The sequence below is a fragment of the Camelus dromedarius genome, chromosome 11 (genome assembly GCF_036321535.1).
Source record: "Camelus dromedarius isolate mCamDro1 chromosome 11, mCamDro1.pat, whole genome shotgun sequence".
In the NCBI taxonomy this organism is placed as follows: Eukaryota; Metazoa; Chordata; class Mammalia; order Artiodactyla; family Camelidae; genus Camelus; species Camelus dromedarius.
The window spans coordinates 34,627,219-34,640,094 of NC_087446.1; the positions used below are offsets into that span (position 1 = coordinate 34,627,219).

Genomic DNA, 12,876 nt, shown 5'->3' on the forward strand with positions numbered 1-12,876 from the left:
CAGCACATGTTAAATTTCCATATTGTAACAATAACGTGAATTTCCCTCCACTTTATGATGATCTATTAGATAATAATGATTTATAAAAACCATCATGCTTACATACTTGCTTCATGTTACCTTAATTTTAGTACTTCTCAAAAAAGCAGCAAAAATATTTTAAAATATCAAGTCTGATAACTTAATGAAGAAATTAGTATTTTAAAAACAGTACTGCCTTAGTGTTTCTCTATATCCTGTATAATTCCAACTTTTGGTATTTTATTCTAAAAGGAAATTAAAACATAGCTCAGATTTTACTCTCCTTAGCATTTCTATGTGCAAGCTAAAATGAGACTGTTTACACTTCAAGAAATTAGGCACAACTGATCTTGTGTACCAATTTCTTAAAATTGAAAATTATTTCAGTCATTACTCTTTTGGCCTTATCTCCATTCTTTTTAGCTGACAAGACTGGCAGCTCTCAACAGCCACAACACCATGAGTTACAATGAAAGCCAGCTGACTTTCTGGAACTGTAGCAGTTGTGTGAAGTGATGTGCTAATTGTCTGTTTGTGAATATTTGTGATAAGTCAACTAGAATTTCAGATATTCAAAATTCAAAACAATACATTGTATGGCAAATTTCTCCATTCCCTACTTTTTTCTTTCTCTATGGACTCAAGGGGTCTGTCCTTTTTAATAACTACCACTGCCTACTTTTATGCCTATGTTTCATCTCCCCAATCCAGCTGAGAGGAAGAACTCAATACCTGAAAAATATCCTTGATACCTCATCCATTCATTTTATTCTGTCAGCAGATTTACTGAGCACCTACTATGTGCCAGACACTGTATGAGACATAAGGAATACAAAGTTGAATGATGACAACAAAAACACAATTCCTTTCCTCATGGAGTTTACAATCTAGAGGGTCTTCATTAATCAAACAAATATATATGAAATTACAAAGATGTTCAATGCTAAGTAGGGGTATGTGTTTATGTGATAATGTTTAACAGCAGGTCTCAGTCTGTGACAGAAATCAGAGAATGCTTCCCTGAGGAAGTGATAAATGAACTGAGATCTGAAAGGCAAAGAGGAATTAACTAGGCGATGAACAGGAAAGGTATTTCAAGCCAAAGAAACAGCATGAACAAAGATTCCTATGGTGGAAGCAGCACTTTTTTTCTCACTTACTCCAGTACTTAAAGGGCAATGAGGGTAGAACAGAAAGTGAAACACGGTGCACAATGAGACTAACTAGTAATAATAATAACCAACTTCTATTGAGTGCTTTTTTTTTTAACTTTTTTTTTATTGAGAATTGAGTGCTTTTTAAGGTGATGTCCAGCCACTGTTTTAATGTTTTGAGACATTAAGTCTTTTAATGTTCAGAATTATCCTATAAATAGTGGCCCTAATATGTGATCTCATAGGTCACATAAAATATTTTTGTTTTCATCATAAGAGCAATGAAAAACCATTAAAATGTTTAAAGCTAGAGATGAGTCTGGGGGTAGATGGATTGCCTTGGTTAAAACCGCATTTCACAAAAGAGAATTCTGCCTGCAGCATAAAGAATGAATTAGGAGGGCCAGAGTAGCTTAGGAACACCAGTTAGGAAGCAACTGCAGAAATGCAGGCAAAAAGTGCTGATGACAGCTTAGATGAGGAAGGTAGTGAGTGAAGAGAAGTAGACAAATTTACAAGGTAAGATGACAGGACCTGGTAATGAACTGATGGGGTGGGGTGACAGTTAGGGAGATGAAGGTGACTAAGATGAGTTCTAGGTCACTAGCTTGGGAACCAGAGTAATGGTGGTACTTTGATTAGATTGGATACGCTAATAAAAACCTGTTAAAGAGGAAGTCTTAACTCCTGTATTGACAAGTATTGAGTTAACAGTAACTACAATAAAAACCCAGGAAGGAGTTTCTGGTTAATTTTTCCATATATATTTGCCTGCAATCATACACAGTCATTCTTCCATGGCTTAAACAAAAATAATGCTTCATCACAACTAATTTCACATGGTGATCTTTTGAATTTTAGCATAAAATGAGAAAAGAAAAATATATACAAGATACCAAGAAAATGTTTTTTTTACATCAAACAAAAATTCTCCCTTATCTTTTAAGTAATTTGAATAATACACACACACACACACACACACACACATACCTTAAAAGTATTCTACTTATCTTTAAAAGAAAAACAGAAGTGATTTCTTTCCTTACCTCTGGCAAAATCTGTGAAATAATGAGTAAGGTAAAATAAAAGCATATAACTGGGATTGAAGTCAAAAGAGCAGGTTATTAATTATGATTTCAGTCAAGTCACTTGTTCTTTCTGAGCTTTAGGGGTTTTATTCAACTTTTAAAATATGAATAATACCTACCTCCCAGGTTTGCTGTGGGAATTACATGAGATCATGTTTTTGCAAGTGTTTAATGAATTTTAAATCTCTATAAAAATAGTAATCACTATACATTTTTAAAAATCCAACAAAGCATATAGAATGCTCAGACCCATATTAATTATTATCTCTACTATTTATATGATTTTCTTGAGAAGGCCAAATAAATTGAAAAGAATAAGAAAAACATTCAGCTTCTATAACATTAAATAATTATATCATAAAATTTATGATTTATTTTAATTAAACTATAATTTAAAATTTATATAGAGCACATAGGTCAAGCCTGAGAAACACTGTGAACTCTGAAGAACTGAAGGTCGCATCAATCCTGCTTTTCTGTAACAGAGACTGCTTTTGTTGAATATATACCTACAGATCAAAAGTACTCTACTAAGAATGGAAGTCCTTAATTAGACCGATGCTTTTAATCTAAGACTATATAATAACCTTAGATTAAAATGGCTGAACATGACTTTTAAAATACTTTGAGGTAAAATACTAACAATTTAACTTGTTCTTTGCTGTATCCTTAGCTCCTAAAACAGGGCATTTTAAAATAATATCCACAAAAATGGACATTATAGAAAAAAGAAAGGCCAGCACTGCTTTCAATAAAATCTAAAATCACTCCAACACTTAATGTAAAATGAAATATGTATTCCCCTCCAAGTACTTAGACAGAGGGATGGGTATATAAGTCATGCCAAACAAAGCACCAATAAGTGTCTTAATGTGGCTGAAAATCTGAAAATTTTCAAGTATCTTAAAGAAAGCGTAGTCCAGCTATTTCATGTTCTATCATGAATTTAAAATACACGCCACTTAGTTTAATTCAATCAGAAATATATTTTAAACTGTTAAAAGCTTCTGTTTCTTAAACACTCATGAACTTTTATTTCATAATATGTGATTGAGATTCTCTCTCATGCTGGTTTCAACCTTAACAATCCCTAGAAAATAGAGTTCAATATTTACCAGTTACTCTTCTTATAGACAATAATATATGTCACATAGAACTTTAATCAAAACTAGTATTATAAATTTGATATGTACAAATATCCACCTAATATGATATTACACGAATGGTATGAAATTGTTCTATGTATGTGAAAAGAAAATTCTCTGAAAACATTCCCCTCCTTAGAGGAAAGATGAAGGTAAAGAAATAATACAAATAGTATTAATTAAAATTCTTAGAGTTACAAATGCTGCCAAATTTAGCAGGATAGTTAAATTACTCTCCTACTTCTAAGAATAAACGTTTAAAGGAACGTACAAGAAATGCTTTTAAATCAGTTGACCATATAACTCTAATGCTTTGCTTTTTCACAGCTTGTGCTTTTTATTTTAAAATTTGTACCATCTTTTTTGTTGTATATTATAGCTTCAACTTATACAGCTTACCCATCATTTAAAATGATTTCCTTCCACATTTCCAAGTTACTTCATAAGTTCAGTAGGGTGATGATTTTCCATAATTTTCAAACCCAGTAATTATGTAATTTATTAATCTGATTTGACTTTTTTACAGTAATTAAATAGTTACAGATTTAAATACATAATTTTAATAACATTTAAAATGTAACCCTCTATTTTACATTAGCCCTGAAAGCCTTTGAATTTTTGTAAATAATAGTAAATTATTAACAAATAGTGATAAATAAATTCAGCAATCTGTGGGAACACAACAGGTTTTCATTTTTCTTTTTAAAAAAATGCTTATAATGTAATATCAAAATTAGGAAATGACACCTCATATTCATTAGGCATGTAATTATTTTACAGTATGTGTTGATTTTCCTGTGTCACACCAGTTTAAAACAGGGTTAAACCCCAAAACACAAAACAACCCAAAAGATTGTAAGGCCCGTACCTAGGATTTTTTAAACTGGCTTTGGAATAGTCACCACCTCATCACATTCTATTTCATTTTATTGTCTTTTGATGAAAAGGAAAGTCTTCCACTAATTGGTAACATCACATTATAAATATAACCTCTGTACTCCAGAGCTATAATTTGAGCTTTTGATTGCCACTTCTGCTATTCAATTGTCATCTTCTTTATACGATGAAGAAGAGCATCGTTTTCTGAATGAGCCTCTGCAAGAGCCATTTTAGCTTTAGCCAATTCCTGTTTAAGAGATTCATTCTCTTCCATGAGCTGAAATGATATATTTGGAGAAAATAAGAAAATTTAACCATTTTCCGAAAACATAGACTACTTATATAGATATATACATATAAAGGTGTGGCATGTGAGACAATAAAATTACCCAATGCTGATGATGGTGCACTTAAGCTGAAAATTGCTTTGAGAAGCTATGTGGAAACACAAATCAAGCACTTTAAAATGTTCATAAGTTTTGACCCAGCAACTCAAAACACTGATTAACTCCTAATTTCCAAATCTAATCATGATTTTGTTTAATTTCAACTTCCCTGGACCTCTCTGTGGCTTTACACACTGCTGACTTCCTCTCTACTTCCTAAGTTTCTCTCCTCTTTTGCTTTTTATACCACAGATCGTTCGTGTTTATCCTTCTCCACCTATGGACTTTTCCATCTTTCCCCTTACATTTTTTATATTCTAGTAGAGTCCATATTTGGTTTTCTCTTATTACTTGAGTCACTCTTAGATGATCTCATATGTTCCTGTGGCTCCAACAATCATAGATAGCCTGATCCAGCACAAGCCTCTCTTGAGCTCCAAACCCACATTCTGAATATCTCATTAGACATTTTCATCTAGATGTCAACAGGTCTTCCCTCATTTGAAGACTTAGTTCAAGCATTTTATCGTCTTAGAACCATCCCCCAACCGCTAACTAAGAAGATGTGATAAAACTAAGGACTTTCTCCAAAGAAAAATGCATTTACACAGATACATTAAAATACATGCATTTAATTTCAAAGAGTCCTCAGATTTCTTTTAGTCCCACTTAAGAGTGACTGCCTTACAGACTACGATGGGTATTTAACTATATAATTCCCCAAACTCTACTACATACAGAACTTGACACAGTACACTGTGACTACCGATTACACACTCTTATCTTTTCCACCAAACTTTGAATTCCTCAGTAGATAGGGTGGTATACTGTTCCAATTCTATATCCCTACCTCAAAGTTGACATCCAACAAATCCTGTGAAAAAATGAATTCATTCTGTGGTTCTATCATAGAAAAGTAAAATTTTGCCAGACATTTTACTTATAACAGTAAAAAATAAGAAGCAACTCAAATATTAACAAATGTTAAGAGGAACCTTCAGAAAATGAGAGTACATCCACATCCACATTAGTCTGCCATTAACAATAAATATGAACCATCAATTATACTTCAAAACAACAATAAAATAAATACAAAGCATATATGGAAATATAGAAAAATCTGTCAAACAAGTAAAAAAACACAGTATATATACTAGAATAATAATTGTTTATAAAAATTATGTAAAGAGCCTGAGAGGAAAAATTTTAAATACTGAGTACTGCAAGAGGTTAGACTCTATTAGAGTTGTTTTAAAATATTTTTTCCAAAGTTCTGAAATATTACAATACTTTTGCAACTTAAAAATAAGACCTCAAAGTGAATACATCCTCCAGGAAGCCTTCCTAGATTCCAGAAAATCTTGTATTTACTCCTTTATCTTCCCATTAGACTAGAACCTCTGTGAAGGCTGGGGAAGTCCCTACACCTTGCTCAACACTATATCCATAGCATCTACCACCGTGCCACGCACAAAATGTGCTCAATAAACATAACTTAAATAAGTAAATAATGTCTTAACTATTTAATATCTAATATTTATTTTAATTGCTGAAACGGAAAGAGAATGAATTAGTTTTCCCATTACCTGTTCCCTAGTGAAGTCAATGGAGCACTCAGGAAAGTTAAATGACTGGAAAGGCCAAGGAACCTCCGGACTCGTCTGAGTGGCTTGAGTGACACTGTATTGTTTCCTCAGGTCACACCTTCCACTGGTGAGCAGCACTGAATCACTTTTGACATTTTCTCTCAAATCATTTCCAGTGTGAAGCAACTGAGAATCTAATCAAACAAATACAATCCTCAGATAACAGTTCAAAATACTTGATAAATTTTCAGTTCTATTGTGAAAAATGAATTTAAAAATGAATATATCTCTTAGTATGAAGATATTATTATGAAATAGAAAAATAACAGAGAAAGCCAATAAAACAAAAAAGCTCATTCACTGAAAAGATGAACAAAATAAGAACCAAAAGCTCGTCTGTTGAAAAGATAAACAAAATGATAAAACCTTAGTTATGCAAACCAAAAAATAAAAAGGGACAAAAATTACTAGGATCAGAAATGAAAGAGGGGACATTACTATATACCTAATTTAAAAAGCCAATAGGATGAGAGTAAAAATTTTCAAATCATATCTTTGATAAGAGACTTATTTATGCAATATATAAAGAACTCTTAAAATTCAAATAAAAAGACAAATAACCCATTTAAAAAATAATCAAAGATGTAAATGGATATTTCTCCAAAGATACACAAATGGCCAATAAAGATATGAAAAGATGCTTGATGCCAGTAGGGGTGTAGATCAAAACCATGATAAACAACTTCATACCCACTAGAGTAACTATCATCAAAAAATCAGATTACAACTGTTGGCAAAGATGTGGAGAAGTCAGAACCCTCATACTGTAGTGGTGAATATGTAGGATGGTGCAGCCACTTTTGAAAACAGTCTGGCAGTTCCTCAGTGGTTAAAGAGTTGCCACATTTCCCAATAATTCCATTCTTAGATATACACCCAAGAGAAATAAAAACTTATACATGAATGTTTACAGCAGTAAAATTCGTAACAGCCATAAAGTGGAAACAACTCAAAACCATCAAGCAATGAATGGATAAACAACATGTAGTATGTCCATAGAATAAAACATCATTTGGCCATACAGAGGTATGAAGTACTGATACATGCAATGACATGAATAAATTTAAAAATATTATGTTAAGTGAAAGAAGCAATACAAGACTATACATTGTATGATTCCATTTTTATGAAATGTCCAGGGTAGGCAAATTTACAGAAACAGAAAGTAAACTAGTGGCTGCCTAAAGCTGGGAGTAATGGGGAGAGTCTGGTAGTAGGAATGGGTATTTTTGAGGATTATGAAAATGTCCTAAAACTGATTGTCATGCTGGCTGCTCCATTTCTGAGCACACCAAATGCCAATGAATTGTATACTTTAATTGGGTGAATGGTATGGTATGTGAATTATATCTCGAAAATGTTTTTAGTTAAGAAGTACTTACAAAAAACAAGGCAGGGAATATTTTTACATATCAACATTTTTTTTACTTTTTGAATTGCATATAGGCAGACCACATGAACAGAAGCCCAAGTCAAACTTGTTTTTAAAAAAGGAAATGTATTTGTTTCTGTAACAGAGGAGTCCAAGTCCTTCAGGCATGGCCAGATACTGGAATTCACATGATATCCTCAGGAGTGTCATTTTAGGAACCTAACTATCTCTACTTCTCAAGTCCATGTTTCTTCTTTGTGTTGGGTTCAATCATATGAGGGTCGCCTCTGGCGACCCCAAACAAGAAAGTTTTACAGCCTGTGACTCCTTTTCTCTCAGTGTCCTTCTCAATTCACAAAAAAGGATGCTTGAGATACAGTCAACTCATCTATCACTCACAGTGTCCCAAGGACTGAAATCTTTTAATTGGCCCAGCTGGGCTCATTCCCACTTTTGTGATAGGGTTATATGATTGCCAGGTCCACTAAAATCACATGGAACTGTCATGATAGAACAGCAGTTCACCAAATTAAATTATACTGAGCAGACAAAAGAGGAAAATCTGCTCAACATAATTTTCCCCCTTAAAAAGATGCCCACAGGGGTTAGCCAAATAAATAATAAAAACATTTGTGAAAGCTTTTGTTCATATCACCGAATTGCCCTCCATAATGCTTCAATCAATTCTGCCCTCATTGTATATACAAAAGTGGAACAGTTCTATCTATATGGGTAAGTGCCATCAAGTTGAGTTTTGGTCTGTTCTTGATTTCATTTTATTATAACGGTCTTAATTTAGAAACTACTTTTTACAGTATTGCCCTGAACCAATTATGTTTTTAGTAGTATTAACTAGAAAAAAACTACCAAAACTGTTGTATTGCTTCAGACCAGCACACCATTCAGCCTGGTAGTGACAAAGAGAAATCCTAAAGTACTATGTCATGGTAAAGTCAAATTCTCTACTCTTTCAAACCTCAAAAAACTAAACACTCCTAAAATACTACTTGATTGGTAATTTATAACATACTTCTGGTTATTAAACTTTTAAAGGAGCAAAACTCTTCCTTTAAATATAAAAAAACTCTTCCTGACATATAAATATGAACTAAAAAAAAAAAAAAAAGCTGAGTTATATAGGCTGTAGGACCTGAGGCCCATTCTGTTTAATGCTATTTAGCCTGTATCTCACTGCTCAAGGGATCCTAAGAATCATGAAAAAAACACTGACCAAACAATTCTGAAACCTATTTTATTGCAATCACTGCGAGGTGAAATTAGGAATGAACAGGGGAGGAGAGAGAAAGAAGGAGGAAGAAATACGGGGAGAGAAAAAGAAGGAACGAGATAGAGAAGGAGGGAAGAGAGAGAGTTGGAGAGTGGAGGAAAGAGAAGGGAGGATGGGAAAACAGGAAGAGGAGTGGTTTTTGGTTTTGCAACTGAAGACAAAGGGAGATGTGATTGTGAGTCTGTTTCTGCTTTGCATATATACTCATTTGTAGTATTTTTTTAAATTCCACATACAACTGAAATCATATAGTATTTCTCCTTCCCTGTTTGACTTATTTCACTTAGCATAATATTCTCTAGGTCCTTTCATGTTGCTGCAAATGGCAGGATTCCATTCTTTTTTTACAGCTGAGTAATATTCCATTGTATGTATGTGTATGTCTTCTTTATCCATTCGTTTGTTGATAGGCATCTAGATTACTTCCATAACTTGGCTATTGTAAATAGTGCTGTTATAAACAGAACAGAGTCACAGGTATAGAAAATAAACTAGTGGTTACCAAAAGGGAGAGGGAAGCAGAGAGTGACAAATTAGAGGTATGGAATTAAGAGATACAAACTACTATGTATAAAATAGATAACTAACAAGAATATGTTATACAGCACATGCAATTATGGCCATTATCTTGTAATAACTTTTAATGGAGTATAATCTGTAAAAATACTAAATCACTATGCTGTATACCTGAAATCAATGTAACATTGTGACTCAACTATACTTCAATTAAAAAAAAAAAAAAAGAGGGAGGTAAGTAGGTAGGAGGAGGCACAAAGGGAAAAAAAGAGATAAGGGAGGAAATGGGGCAGAAGAGGCAGGAAGAAGAAAGTAAAAAGATGGGAGGGACTGGAAATAAATGGGAAAGGAGATAACCTGTGAATGACAGGGATGATTGGAGTCTATTACTATAGGAAGACTTATTCTCTTTTATTTACTTTAAGAGTTTCCTTCTAGTTATTATAACAAATTTTGATGAACAAATCCATGTCCCTCATGGGTGAAATGTGCAGCATCCTACAGCAACATATACTATTCCCCTAGCACGGGCTCTGCTACTTACTTTCTAGATCTTTCATTTTGAACAAGACATTCAACTTGTCTAAACTTCAATTTCTTCATTTGCAAAATGGAGGTGATAAGAATATTTACCTTAATTATCTCAAAGTTATGGTTAAGAATTAAGTGAGTTAATATTTAACATAAAAGAATTTTACAAACTGGAAACCATTATTCAAATATTAATTGTTATTAGTACCATAGTAGGTGTTCAATAAATATTTTACTTTAAATCTAGATTTTAATAGTTCTCTGTTGATTCAAATAGAAGATGTCTACTCATTTGTCTTCCCTGAGTGTCATACAGGTACTCTTCTGAGTTTAAGGTTTTATGCTTCTCTGTAGGTTTAGTAATTTAAAAGAAAAAAAGAAAAAGAAAGAAAATCTTCCCTCATTCCCAGATTGGAAGCATTATGGCAATGATTCCAAGATGTATATGGCAAAGAGTTTCTCATCACAGATCTTTACATATGCAGTGCCTCCCCTGCCCACAACAATCTGATATAATCTGTTGGGAGGCAGTACCTCACAACCCTTTTGGTTGAGAATCAATGCCATAATGGCCACTGTTCCAGATTGGAGTACGTCAGATCCCAGGTGTGTTGGGTGGAAAAATGTTGAGAGCCAGTACACTACTATTAGAAGTAATTAACGATAGATAGCATAGCATACACCCCCTCTCCATATATATATACACACACACAACAAACATTTTCTGTCTTTTTCTCTTATTAGTAGTGTTATTATCTAATTAGCCATATTTCACTGGAGAAAGAAGAAACTGTAGTGTAACTTTGTAATTTTCTGAAAAATTATTTGAAGTTTATCTTTAAAGTTTTTACTGAAAAACCAGTTATTGTTTTTAAGACTTTCCCAAGAAATGTGAAGTACCATGATAAGCAGCCAAAAAAAAAGTATAAAGGGGCCTATTCCTTCATAATGGACTTTATTTAATCACATCCAGAGCAGCTGCAAGTACACCCCAGAATATACTAAGAGAACAGAAAGGAGTAATGAAAAATATTAAGTAAGCTGCCATTATCACAGCAACAAACATCTAAAACTAATTTCTGAAATAACTGCTAGTGAGATTATTTTGAATGCCCCTGTTTGCTAAATAAATTTGTTTCAAGGGAGAAAAACCAGCACACGTTAAAATTTCTTAAAGAGCTATTTGAGAAAGTTGGACCATTCAAATCATTCACCCAAGAGCTTCCAATTCTAAGAAGCAAATAAAACTTAATTAAATACTTGTTTATCATGGCTGATATATTAGTCAGTCATATTTATGATACATTATCAAACAAGCTCTATGTGTGTACATTAGACTGTTACATTATATACATCATACACTGAATACCCTAATGCAATTAATTTCCACATGGTAAGAAAAAAAACACAATCTGCTTCATGAAATAAAGCTTGAGACACTCTATGTAAAACAAAGCATATTTGCTTATGCTTAAAATATGTTGTTCTTTCCAGAGTCAACGGAAAAATACTTTCAACATAAATTATCTCAGATTCTGTACAATGCCCATATCCTAAATAACACAATGAACTTTTCCATCATCCCAGTGAGCTTTTGAAAGGTACGTCTACAATTAACACATATGATAGCTTCTAATTAAATTCAAATAATATTCTGAGTTTTGATGCCCATTTAAAAAACTCTAGCATATGCTTTTTCCTCTAATGTTTCATTACTACCTAAACTGCTTTGCTACAAAGATCCAAAGAAGCATCACTATAAAAGCATGAAGTAAGAAAAAATATATTCCTAAAATGTAGAACATTTAATAAGAGCAGCTTCTAGTTTTCAAAAATGTAAGAAATAAGGTGAATAAATATAATATGTAACACATGTTGAAAAAAAAAAGATATTATCTTGACTTTATTAGGGTAGACTGGTGATTTTTTCTAACCCATACAACATCCAATTGGAATTTTCATATTGAAATGATCTGCATGCAAATATATGCCCTTGCCTGACCAGTGATTTACTTTTGCCTTTAGCTATGATTTAAATACAGCTCACAATTGGTAAAATATGTACTTGACTAACTGTAAAATATAGATGAGAAACATAGGGGAAAATATGGGGAAATAAATTTCAAAGCACCTTGATTTTAAATTAGTTTTTACTCATCAAATTGATGTTCAATTCTGTATTTCTCCAGTATGTGTATGCATGTGGATATTTTTCTTCAGATATTATAAACCTCTCATTTAAAACCGTATTTGTTTTTGCTTTCTTTAGCAAACAGTAATTAACCTCAGTCAGTTGCCAATAAATCCCTAAGAATGATTTCAAGGATTGTTTTAAAATGTGTCAAGTATAAATATTTTATTTTCTGCTACACTTTTGTCTTAATGACAAACGTCATTGCCTGAAATTAAAGAAATGACCGGCAATAACTCTGTGTTTTGGAATCTGGTGATATTTTCTTTGAAATTGAATAAATAAAATTTTCCTGGGTATTTGAAATTTCCTGTTTGTTGAATTCAAAAAATACGTATGTATATGTATGTATATATACATAGAAAATGAAAGTTGCTAAACATGTTGTTCACATTTTCCACAAATTTTTATGTACTTATTTAAAAATATTTTTATGTACTCTGAGAGGCATGTTAAAGTTTCTCCATACAATTGCAGTATCAGTATGACATGATTTCATTTCTCTATATTTCAAACAGATTTTATATTTTTCAGTTATGTTGTTAAATAAATAAAGGTTGATGACTGAGCTACATTTTGGGGGGTCTTTTATCAACATGACATCTCTTTCTCCGGGTCCAAAGACTTTAACAGGTACCTCACATAAAGAAGATATACAG

The 12,876-nt window shown here is 32.6% G+C and overlaps 1 protein-coding gene across 2 annotated transcripts in view; it reads right to left on the reverse strand.

Moving 5' to 3' along the window:
• Positions 1 to 770: 770 nt before the first annotated feature.
• BLTP3B (bridge-like lipid transfer protein family member 3B) overlaps positions 771 to 12,876 on the reverse strand; it is a 93,433-nt gene continuing 81,327 nt past the window's right edge. For both annotated transcript variants that reach the window (XM_010989995.3, XM_031462967.2), the window contains 2 exons: positions 6,260 to 6,453; positions 771 to 4,564 (listed from right to left, as the gene is read on the reverse strand). In XM_010989995.3, the coding sequence (XP_010988297.1) occupies positions 4,445 to 4,564; positions 6,260 to 6,453 (314 nt within the window). In that variant the 3' untranslated portion in view covers positions 771 to 4,444. The remainder of the gene's footprint in view (positions 4,565 to 6,259; positions 6,454 to 12,876) is intronic.